Source organism: Parasteatoda tepidariorum, chromosome 6, assembly GCF_982258835.1.
Source record: "Parasteatoda tepidariorum strain Cologne lab strain chromosome 6, Ptep-v5.0, whole genome shotgun sequence".
In the NCBI taxonomy this organism is placed as follows: Eukaryota; Metazoa; Arthropoda; class Arachnida; order Araneae; family Theridiidae; genus Parasteatoda; species Parasteatoda tepidariorum.
Window position 1 is genome coordinate 30,218,146 of NC_141760.1, and position 13,324 is coordinate 30,231,469.

Below are 13,324 nucleotides of genomic sequence, written 5' to 3' on the forward strand. Positions count from 1 at the left end.
GTAGTTATTACCATTTTTGGTGTTTAGATACGCGAAAATTTTGTACAGTGTAACAAAACATTTCTTTGAATCTATTCGTTTATTTAATTACATCAATAGTTTATTATTCCTTAAAACAAAATTTCAAAACTTAGTTTTTTAAAGAGTATAATCGTAAGGAAATATTTGAAGAATCTGAATATCCATATAAGAATAGGTTTCTATTTATAAAAGAGTTTCTCCAGTTTCAAAACAGTGTTGAAAAGATAGGAAAAGACGTCTCAGTAACGGAAAATATAAAATAGCTCTCACTGTTATAAAACGTTTGAAGCAGTCTTATGGAATCCGAGTTACAGATCTGAACACCTAGTTGATAACTAATGATAACGTCCATAAGTTTTACCAATTTTAGTTATTAAAAGACAGCACCATACAAATTTTAACACATATACACGAACACAGAATATAAATTCTAATATTAGAATGTAATTTAATTGATACCCACCTATAAAGCTTTTAAATTTTGAAAATTTTCGTTTTAAAAATACATTTATACTATAAAATATTTAACGCATGTACACAAACACTAAACACAAATTCTAATATTAGAATGCAATTTAATTGATACCCTCTAATTACGCGGTGGAATTTTGACTAATTTTAGATGTTGAAAAAGATTTACACCATTAAACGTTTAACGCATGTACACAAACATTAAACAGAAATTCCAGTATTTAAATGTATTTTAATTGATATCTACTTATAACGTTGATAATTTTTATTAATTTTAGTCATTATAACTTAAACTTAGTCAAAAAACTTACCTTACAATTCAAATCACCAATTCCTGATTTGCGCAGTAAAATTTACGTTAGCACTGTTATATAACCATTATATTGAAATTTGATAATTAAAATATCTGAAAACTAATTTACTCTATTTTTTGTTGATAAAAATACATAAATCTAAATAAAACTTGTCTATTGAAACATGTTTACTGAATAATTAGAAAATTATGTGAATTCATACATTTATTGAAGGAAGATGTATTCTACCGTATGTATTCCGTACTCTGATGTACAATGTATTTTTGTTTTAATTAATGAATAATATCAATGCTTATTACATGTTCATGTGTAAAAGAAGAAAGAGAGTAAAACAAAAATTAAACAATGGCACTTCATTAAAATAAAAATTACCTCAAATCGTATTAATATTCTCTCTCTTTGTAAAAACCCCAGATTATGGTACATAAATAATGAAATAGCTTTGTATTCTTAAATAACTATACCAGAATCTCTTCTTAGTTCTAATTCTGAGTAACTGCATTACCCTTTGGAGTTTAAGAATATCATAAGGCTAATACTTTGTATCTTAGGTTTCTTGTTATTAAATAATGTTTGCACAGAATGTCTTATGAATCATGGCAGAGAATTGCATACCGTAATCATTTATTGAGCAGAATATCGTTAATTATAGAACAAACTTGCAGAGTGATTATTAATTTTTGATGTACTGTTTATGTCTGCTAGTTTACGTATCAGATTAAACAAGTTGCTGGATGCAGATCTCTCCAAAGGCGGGACAAATATTGTTATTTATTTTCAAGTTACTTATTCAAATATACTTATGATTATATCGAGGAATATTATGCTTTAATGATACATTTCATGACTGTCATATCTAGAGTAAAGTCTAAGACATTATATGGTATCTTATTACCTTTAAGAATTATTACAAGATATTATAATATATCTCTTCGTCGCATTGCAGGCAAAAATTGCATAATTAAAATTGAATTAATCGATACTTGCACGTCTGTTTAAATACCGATATTATTTTTGCATTTCTAAATATTGCTAAGTGATAGCATAACTAGTGAGCAGATTCGAAGTCAACATTGAGAACTTAGAATTAGAATAGATACTTATTTAATGAGCATTTGATAATTAGAACTGAAGTCAGAACTCAAGCTGGCTCAAAAGAGTGGTCAAAAGTATGAGTCTCTAATTTTTAATTTATCTTTTTGCATTTTTCGCCATTCATCGGAAACATGTATATTCTCCAGACCTTGAAAACATGTATATCCACCATATTTGGAAACATCTACATTCCCTAAAGATATTTTTATTATTAAAATTTATGCAAATGGGTAGAAAAATAACTTTTTATAAAATAATCCATTGTTATATATATATATATATATATATATATATATATATATATATATATATATATATACATAGCATAATAAATAAATACAAAAAAGCAAGAAGAAAATTAAGAAAAACAATAAGTTTCATTTATTGCGCATAAGCTGCAAGTAAATAGAACTCATAAAATAAATTCAAAATGAAGATGAAACAAAGAAAAATTACAGACTAATTAAAAAAGGGGAAAAAAGAAAATTCATAACAAAAATAACAAAAACTGGAGAGAGAAAAATCCGAAAAAAAGGATAGAAATCTTTTAAAAAAATCCGGTAAATAAGATATATAATCTTTTCATCAGCCCACACGATTACATTGAAAAATTTCCCGTTCATGCAAGTTCAATTGATTTCGCTACTCGCTTTATAGATTATGTTTTACGTTTTATTCTGTTTTTTCTTTACATTTTATTTTCCGTTTTTACGTGCTATTTTTACTTATTGTTTTCTATTTTATTTGTTGTAATTTTTGTAAAAATGTTTTGAGTAATCCTCACACTATTGTATTGATATATTTTGCTTTGGCTATATTGATACAATATTAGAAAGCACTCTTTTTTGAGGATATAATCGTATGGGCTGACGAAAAGATTATATCCTTTTTTTCGGATTTTTCTCTCTCCAGTTTTTGTTATTTTTATTATTAATTTTCTTTCCCCCCTTTTTTTCATTAGTCTGTAATTTTCCTTTGTTTTATCTTCATTTTGAACTTATATATATATATATATATATATATATATATATATATATATATATATATATATATATATATATAACTTCACAGTCTAAATCTTCCCTCAAAGCAAATTTTCAGAAACGATAATTTTATTTATTTATAAATATTTTAATATAATTAACAGAATGTTGAATGATAATGTTTTTAAAGTACTAAGGCTGTAGGCGGAATGTAAATACCGTATTTAAATTAGATTATGTGAAGTATTTTGTTTGCCTACTCCTCTATGAAAGTATATATTACTAATTATATATTTACACATTATTTTGATTCTTTTTACACATTATTAAGAGAGCTTTTGTATGTGTTAAAATGAAATCTTCAAAGCACTTTGGAATTAACTGTTTCTGCACTTATAAGTTTAAGTAGTATACAATAAAAATATTTTTATATGAAGTCTTATAATTTGTACTAAAGTTACTCTAATATTTTGTTTGTTTTGAAAAAATTCCTTTTATAGCAACTAGGAAGTTTGTAAAACCTTTTATTATTTGCTACTTACTTGACAACTACTTGAAACTCAAACACACAAAAGTTATTGAAGTTAAAATTAATTCACCTTAGACTCAAAATTTTTTTTTAAAAATAAGGAATATAAAGTCAATACATGGTGTGGCTTTGAAATCTTTTTGAGAAGTTCAGATTTTTTTTGTTTTGGTATATTAAATTTAGATATTTAAATTATAATAGAGCAGAATCGTATATCATTTAAAATGTATAAGTTATATAGTCATAAATAATTCGCGAAGTTATAAATTATGCAAAATTTCGGAATTCTAAGGAAATTTAAAACATGACAAATTTAGTCATCTACACATATAATAAAATTATGCAGTAAATAAGTGAGCTAATAAGAATCCATGTAGCTATTTCGAAAACTACATGGAAAGGAAATACTCAGAGGCCATGTCGTATGATTATGCGGCATGTAAAAGATCCCTGGAGTGCCTTATTGGCTCTTGGCATTTCCGGAAAATTAAATTCCTAGTGCACTTTAGCATCCAAATAGAGTCTCGGTGCTGCCATCTAGTGTGGCAGAAGCTAGACGTCCAAATTAACATGAGCAACGGTATCTCACCCATTGTGGTGGTCCTGAAAGAGTGGATACCACCTCTGGAGAAAGCACTAGGTCTGCTCATCGGCAAGACCGATTGTGCAGCTCATTGGAAATAAAAAAAAAATTCGAAAACTGCATCGAGAACGAGAAAGATATCAAAATTAAAACAATAAAAAATACAAATTATAAATGAATTTTGTAATCTTTGTCCTACATATAATACAATGAGTAAAAGAATTTTTTTTATTTCCAATGGCTGGGGCGCATGAACAAAGTACAGGACAAGTACAGAACAAAATTAATACAAGTCAAAAACAAAAGAGGAACAACATCAGAGAAAAACATGAAAAAGTTCAAGAGATAGCCGAAGGCTATCTCCCCAAAAGTCTTCTAGGTTCCAGATATGTAGAAGTATCTCCATGGAGAATTACACAGGCACGCAGGTGACGTTTGTTCATGGGCTCATTCTTGTCACATAGGGGACAGGCAGCCTCATTAAGAATACCAATGTGGTTCAGATGAGCGGCTAGACAATCTTGCCAGTAAACAGGTGAAAAGGTTTATCAGATCTATCAGGAATATCCAACAGCACTATTTTCCGTATTTGGTTTCCATTTTACATCTGAATTCATATTGGTACGTCGACTGCATTAAATGTTTAATATAAAGTTTAGGAGTGTGGAAAGAGGTATCTCGTTTTGTACAGTGGCACCCTTTTTGGCAATAAAATCTGCCTGATCGTTACCAAATAAATTGCAGTGGCCAGGAATCCACTGCATAGCAAAGTGGTTCTACCTCCTCGTCGTGCACCCTGGGCAACGTCTTTGACAGCAAAGTGAACTACAGTTTTGGCATGCGATCTTTTTTTTGCTTCCCATTTCGCATTCGCCCGACCTAAATCTTCAGATTTTAGTGTACTACAGTCGAATGCAGGTGGCTTATTACAGGCGAAGAATCTCTTTAAGACTCTTTTGTACGAGATTTCCAAATGTCAAGAACCGTCGATATCCTTGAAGTCTTGATATAAACTTATCGTTTTGCTTCGCAGTAAAAAAAATCAAGCAAACAATTTTCAAAGAAATTTGAACATTTATAATAATGGTGTGTTATACATATTTAACATTTCAAATGTTACACTATAAAGTGTAACATATAAGTGTAAATTCATTTTCTTTTGTCACCTATCAAAGGAAGATATAATTTGGGGAGATGTTTTTTCCTTGCTTATAGATCAATATTTAGAACCTGAAAATAATATCGCTTAATTTTAAAAGCAATTTTCAACTTTTTCTTTCAATTAGGCAGTTTGGTTTGATTTTCAATAAAAAAATTCATGTTGATATAAAAACATTGAAATAGTTTATACAAAGTTATTAAAAGTCAACAAATTTTAATCAAAATCAGATGGATATAAAAGTTGTTTTCTTTAAATTATTATTTTATTAAAGTAACTTTTCTCTATCTGTATGATCACAATTAAATTAGTATTTTTATAAAAATTCAAGATGTAAATCTTGCTTTTATAAGAATTCTGAAACTATTTTATCTGTCATTGTATCTAAAAATCATTGTATCTAATGTATCGGCTAATATAGTTATATTTTAGAGCAATTTTAAGTATGGGGAATAGTGTGAAGTGATAATTTCTGATTTTATAGCTATGTGTAGATTTATACATTAATTTTTTCCCTTCCTTATTTACCCAGGGTGTAGAAAACGTAGTCAAAAATTAATCAGAGCAATTAGTTTAATAAAGACAGCTCTAAAATTGTCAAAAACCAGACGTCCAAAAAGTGTACGCTGTTAAAGACAATAATAGGGAGGAATTTAGGACGTTCCTCCTTTCGATCAGTAGAAAATTGCATATTGTGCAATGTGCTAGATTTGCGCTATGCACAATCTTACGCTTCGAGTTTCAACAAAGTAGGGCGACTTTAAAAGATAAAATTTTATTTTTCAGGCATAATTTTTGAACTGTATATTCTGTGAAATATGAGAGTGTATTTGAATATTTTATCTAAAACTAAATTCTGTCTAAACTCTTTATTCTATCGAATATTTTCAATGTGTTCCGTAAAGACAACTCTTAATCTGTAGTTTAGCATCCATATTTATGCCAGACAGGTTGAATAGGTTGCTAGGGTTGAATAGGAATTATCGTGTTTCAACACCTCTCGGTTTTCTCTTGCTATCCTACTGTCTTTTTTTTTTTTTTTTTTTTTTTTTTTTTACGTTTGCCTTCTCGTACTGTGAGTCGTCAGTCTTCGATATCGGTATCGGTTTCGTTTTTTTCAAGCTCAGATATTAATTTTTGGACCCTCGATGTCAAAGCCTTGTTTTCATTGCTGATAAGGATTCCATTAATGCATTTAGAGCGGTCTTTACGGAACATCCCGTACTTAAAATTCTCATTCCAGTTCCGCATTAAAAATGTATTGGGCACAAACCTGTTTATCATTGGGCAGGCACTTTTCTAGAAAGCTATGTCACATGTGTAAAAAAGGCACAAGTCGAAAACTGCATTTTTTGTACTTAAAATTTTTTATAACGCTTAAATTGGCTGGGTGGCGCACTTGGTTTGTCTTCGGCCTTCTGAGCCCAAGTCTGCGGGCTCGATCCCCGGCCCAGACACCGGATTTTCGGAAAATCCTCAGCGGCCATGTCGTATGATCCCTGGAGTGCTTTATTGTCTCTTGGCATTTTCGGCAAATTAAATTCCTAGTGCACATTAGCATCCAAATAAAATCTCGGTGCAGCCATCTAGTGTGGCAGAAACTAGACGTCCAAATTAACGTGACCAACGGTATCTCACCCATTGTGGTGGTCCTGAAAGAGTGGATACCACCTTTGGAGAACGCTCTAGGTCTACTCATCGGCAATACCGATTGTGCAGCTCATTGCAAATTAAAAAAAAACTTTTAAATTAATAGTCTTATCACTTCGTGTTTAGTCTTATTTGAAACAGCAAAATATCAAAGTCAAATATGTACAAAAATACAATTCAAAAATTGTACTTTTCGTATTTAAAATCTGCATAACTTTTAAGCTATTAAATCCTATCGTTTTACGTTTGGGCTCATTCGATTTAGGTAATAACTTAATTCTGGAATAATGCTTTATTTGTCTAAAGAGCAATACGTAAGTTTCCACAGCTTTTACTCCTCATTCATCAACGCTGAGGTGGTGTAACTTGGAAAGTAAAGCTCGTGCAAAGCGGAGGGTACTTACCAGTACCCTTTCCGTACTTACCAGTACCTTATATTTTTAGCGTAAGGTAGTTATCATTTTTCAAGACACAAAGGTACTTATCAATTTGCTTCAGGATCGATATTTCTTTGTAGATTTGCAGTTTAAACTCCATAATTACGGTAACAAACTTTTTTTTAAAAATGACGTAATCTTCATCACAGTTCTCAGGATAACATTTAAATAGTATGTTTACAAAACTTAAATACTGTAACAGTATATAAATCAAACTTTAATTTATCCTTAAAAGTTGTTGAAAGAATTTTTAATAATGAATTTTTTTCTTTTTCTGATTATTATTACGAACTTTTAGTTTTCATAAAATCAAATCCTCTGAAATAAATTGTATTATTTACAGACAATTTTAAAATTTTAGACTCCAAACTCGAGCCGAGAGAAATCTATTACTTTTTATATAAAAAAAATCAGATTATGGTTGTATTTTTGCTTGCTTGCACTTATAAAAAATAAATTCTGCTGCAAAAATGTGGATCAAATGTGGATCGAAAAGAAATTATTCTTATAAAATATAAAAATAAACCTATATAAAATCGATGAAATCTTTTGAAAAGTACTTGATTACAATTTGACGTTTTAAAAACATTTTGACTACATTTTAACTTTTTATGTACTTATAATAATTAATTTATAGTCAACTGCAGATACTTTTGTTAAGAATGAACTGTAAGACATGTATCAATAATGCTGAAATTACCTTTTCTAAGAAATTACTTGCTATGAAATTTTTTGGAGATATTTGATATTATATTAGTTGTATGATGTGATAATGTTTTCAGGAATTAAGCCGTGTTATGCTGTGATAATTAACAGGAATACCTTTCGAGTTATGAAAGATTTTTCTCAAAAATAATGAAACTTTTTTAAAAAAAAGTTTTCAGTTCATAATTTTTTAAAAAGATTTCTGCCAAAAATATGTATTCACAGTTATCACATAAACATGCATTTGTAAATATTCTGGGAAAAAAACTGAAGTAGTATCTTGTTTAGATGCTGAGTAAATGTACATTGAAAAAGGTCAGTTTTAGCATTATTGGTATAATTGGAATTATTAGCATTATTGGTATACAGAGTATAAAATTAATTTTTTTAACACCTTTCATAAACTTTTTTCAATTTTTATAAAACTCCCTAGCTATTTGAAAGATATCATATAAGCACAATAGAAAAACTGCAGCTTAAAGATGTACATAAAACGATAACTATTACTGCAGCACTTTAAAGTACCCATAAAATATTTTCATTGTATAATAGTAAAATTTAAACTTCCTCTTTTATCCGAGAATTGGCATGGATCTGGATGATTTCATTTTTATACAAAGAATTATAATAACATATAATTCTTTGTACATTTATATTTACGATTCCAAACTCAGAATTTCACCTTTATGATAGAATTACAAATATTTTCACGCCTTTGTTGAATAAAATGGTATTCAAAGCTCTCATCATGGCACTTTTCTTTGCTTTTGAACTATTCTATTCAAAAAAACAGTTGGTGGAAAAGGCGAGTCTTTGAGAGTTTTCAACTCCTTGTTACAGCGCCCTCTGCAGTCAAGGAAAACCCGGAGTTTTCAGGACAAAATAGAAATCCTCTCTGGACTTCCCGTAAGTCATGCTTCTGATTCGCATGATAAGCAGGAGTGGCTTTCATTTCCCGAAAGTGATGACGAGATAGTACTTCCTAATTTGGATTTCGGTGGATTTCTTGTACTCAGATTTTATATGTCATAGTTTTAAACGCAAATTTTAGTTTAAACAAAAAATCATAAGTAAATACGCTTTGTAAACTATTTACTAAGTATTTTGCAGTAAAATTTCCTAAACTTAAAGATTAAATTTTTCATGTGAAATATTCTAAGCCTTCAAATATGCCGTAACGGAAATGTAAATTGAATATTGCTAAAGAAGTTTTGCAAGGTGTTCAAGTTAGCGTTGTTACTTAAGTTGTGGATAATTTACTAAAGTTACCTATGAATAAGCATAAAGAAATTACTGTAAAAATGAAATAATATAAGATTAATTACTTTCAATTATCTCTTAAAATTGTAATAATAATTTATTGAAGTGTAAAATGATGTCCGTTAACGATTTTGATTGGCATAAGTTGACAGCTATGACAAATGAAAAAACTATTGCAGATTCAATCTTCCTGACTAATTTTCCGAATTATAATTTCGATTGAAATAAAGCACATTTCAAAAATGTAAATTACTGATCAGAAAAAATTAACTAGTAAAAACTAATTGGTTAATCTTTGATATATTTTTTGATAGTTTAATTTAATTTACTTAGCAATCAGAAATTTGAGATAATTGAAATATAAATTAATGCTTGAAAATTAATATTTCAATTTTAATACTTAAATTTTGAAACTTAAAATTTTGTTTTTAATTTAACAACTAATAACTTTGTATAAATAACAAATGCTTTTAATAAGGATGATTTTTTAAAAAAAATCTTCGCGAGATAAAGGGAATTAAAATAAACGTACCAATGCAAAATTACATAAAACTATACTATTTTATAATAAGCGCTTGCAAACTTATAGTCTACATGAATAGTAGTCAGAAAACGTCTTTTTTAATAAACATGACTGACTCTGGTCAACTTTCTGAACAAATTCAATTGAACTTGACTTCAGATTCTTCTCATCCAATAGACACGGAGATATTCCAAGTTCCAGTAAGCATAGTCATCTTTCTGTCAATATGCTATGGTGCTGTATCTCTACTATCTGTTTTAGGCAACGCCAGCGTCCTTTGGGTCGTTGCATCTCGTAGACGAATGAGAACAGTGACAAATTACTACATTGGTAACTTAGCCCTTGCTGATATAATCATAGGGCTATTTGCAATTCCATTTCAATTCCAAGCCGCTCTGCTCCAAAAATGGATCCTTCCAAAGTTTCTGTGCTCATTTTGTCCATTTGTACAAGTTCTTTCCGTAAATGTTAGTGTTTTTACTCTATCGGCCATTGCATTTGACCGATACCAAGCTGTCTTCTATCCACTCAGTAAAAGAAGCGCATCTAAACGTTGTGCCAAACTTGTCATTCTTTTCATTTGGTTTCTGGGAGCCTTGGCTGCAGTGCCATATGCTATGGCACTCCGTGTCACTTACGTGTATGATCCAGAGACGATGGAAGACACTAAGCCATTTTGCACGAACACGAAGATCCCCAGGAATTTCTGGGGCGTGTACCGTTATGGGCTTGCATTTCTGCAGTATGCTCTGCCACTGTGTTTTATTTGTTATGCATATGGAAAGATGGGATTAAGACTTCGTGGAAGTAACCTAGAGGTTAAACCTAGAGATGAAGCGGTGCTAAAAAATAAAAAGAAGGTGAGTTTTTTTTTTGCTTTAAATTGGCTAAAATATAAGTTTTGTAATAACTGTTAAGCATTGGGTATTCTTAAGAAAATGCAATATTTTACGATTATTGCATCAATTGAAGAAAAATCACAATGTAAGGAAACAAATTTTATTACTGGACTCAGAAGTTCATTTCAGTTAAAATTTGCAATTATAGGTTAATTTGCTATAACGGGTTGATGCCCTAGTGTTAATAAATTTTTTATTTGGTAAACATTTAAGAAAATTTAACCCCTATTGATGGAATCAAATTACTTACAGTGAAAAACTTACAAAAAAACAAAATGAAATTCAGCTCCTTATGTTGATTAATAAAATTAAGCACTAACTTAATACGATCGTCCTATACAAATAAAGATATGCCTTATAAATTGATTAACTCAAATTTATAAAACAATTAACAAAGATGAAGTTTTGTTACGAGTGTTCTGCAGAAAAGAAAATGAATTCCTTTATGAAATCATTAATAATTAATTATATTTAATAATTTAATGTATTAAAATATTTATGAAATAATTCAAAGTGCATAATGCAATTCACTCATAAGAAAGAAATAATTTATTTCATGTTGATTAATTCTTAAAACAAGGTTCCCTGTGGATCACTGAAGTTAAACATCACTGGCTGCTGTCAGTTGGCCACATAGGTGACCACTTTGATCAATCTGAGAAGAGAACGTGGGTGTGCTGTCTCGATACGTTCACCTGTTCTACTGTTTAATTTGTATAACACTCACAAGTTTTTGGGCTACCAAAGCGGGGGAGCTATCTCGTCAACAGAGCATCAAAATCATGATGGCATATTTTCGGATCATCTTCAAGGGTGTTCATCAGATCGTCACCAATACCCCATTATGCAGTACTAGTGCGACTTACTACTTTATCACTAAAGTACTCATTTAGATTTATAGTTTAACTACTAATTTGATAAGGACATCCTGTACAAAAGAAACAAAATACGGTGTTTTATTTGAATTGCTCGTTTAGCATAAATTCATAAATTTACATAGAAGTGGGACTAATTATTTCAAGTTGATTAATATACACTTTATAAAGAATTAAGACTAGTAACTTCATGTAGGTTTATAAATAAACTATTTATTTGTTACAGTCGTCCGATTGTAAAGAAAATAAATCACCCATATTTATTGAAACACTTAAAGTACATAGTAAAGTTTGGACCCTTTAATGATAATTTTACTTTTTGCGTAATTCGTCATGTCTCGAGGTCTTTTTATGAAAATTAAAATATTTTCACAAACAATTATATAAATTCGTTTATCAAAAGATAATTCCATACGAATAATTATTTTTAGTATGCATTTATTATTTTTGATTATTTTGTTTAGTAATAGACGAAAAAAATTTGAATTTTTAGGTACACAATTTTTTACATTATTTTAAAGAAAGTAATTTACACGGCAAAATACAAAATTTGAATGAAATCAGTCATGAAAAATCGAATTTCAAATATACAACTTCTTGACGTAATTTTTCTTCGCAACTTAAAATATCGTCTGCGCTAATTAATTTGCATGTTTAATGTCCATCCCTCACTCCATATAGATTTAATCCTAGAACGAGAGGATTTGATCATGAGATCAAAAGCTATTCAGAGGGCTTCGTTCATTATTTTATTTTCAGCACTTCACGTTCACTTTTATGGTGAAAATAGTATTCTGCCTCAGTTGGCTACAAAAATCATTTCTTCAGCTTTATCAAAAACGAAAAGGCAACTTTCTTACTCCAACGACAGATAACAGCACTTTTTTATTTGCCATAGTCGACAAACAAGTCGTTTTTAAGATAAGAGCAAAATGCTAATTTACGGTAGACCTGAATTTTTATAGTCTTGATAGATTTACGGACATAAATTTACTTGTACGGTCAATGACGGTAATCTAGTGGTGAAATGTTTTAAAATGCACTTTACTTTTAACTTCGTAAGCAAAAAAGAATGTATTACAGTTTAATTACTCGAATCACTGAACTAAACTCAGTGGCGTGACATCTCATATTTGAATTATTCAGAATAATACATTTGCACTGCATTATACTTAACCAAAAACATACGTTTCTCCTTATAATTTGTTTAAACAACAAATGTTTAAAACTAATATTTATCTATTATTTTATATATTCTTTACTAATATTTATCTATTATTTTATATATTCTTTAAAAAAAACTCTTTTCAGTTTACACCAGCACTTTATAAAATAATATTCATAAGCTCATAAAATAATAAAGGTAAGATCTATTAAATCATTAAACTAACATACCATAGCGGTTAATATATTTGAGATAAACTATTTAAAACTTAAAAATGAAATATTCTTTCGTAATTTATGTCACGTACGAAAATATAATTTGCTGTAAAATTACTTTTAAGTAGTTAAAGGTTCCACTAGTTAGACTGAACATTTTGATTCCTTGTGACTGAACTTATTAAATGTTTCATCTGTTAACTATAAATTGCAATCATTTCCCGCTTTATTGAACTACAAATAGTAATAATCTGTTTGGGGTTTCTTGCTTCAGTTCGTAAATGACTTATTTCGACGGATAGAATGATTTATCAAATATGTATTTGTCAATTCCATGGATCTCCCTCAATATATGTAATTAATCTAGAAGCAATCAATTTATGATTATCATCAATATATAAATCTCCCTTGATTCTACTTACATAAATGAAAATTAAGTT

At 29.3% G+C, this 13,324-nt stretch overlaps 1 protein-coding gene across 1 annotated transcript in view; it reads left to right on the plus strand.

The window, feature by feature from the left end:
• Positions 1–8,853: 8,853 nt before the first annotated feature.
• The window catches only part of LOC107436133 (RYamide receptor-like), an 83,557-nt gene continuing 79,086 nt past the window's right edge, over positions 8,854–13,324 (plus strand). The window contains exon 1 of the mRNA XM_016047713.4: positions 8,854–10,590. Coding sequence (XP_015903199.3) covers positions 9,742–10,590 — 849 coding nt within the window. The 5' untranslated portion in view covers positions 8,854–9,741. The remainder of the gene's footprint in view (positions 10,591–13,324) is intronic.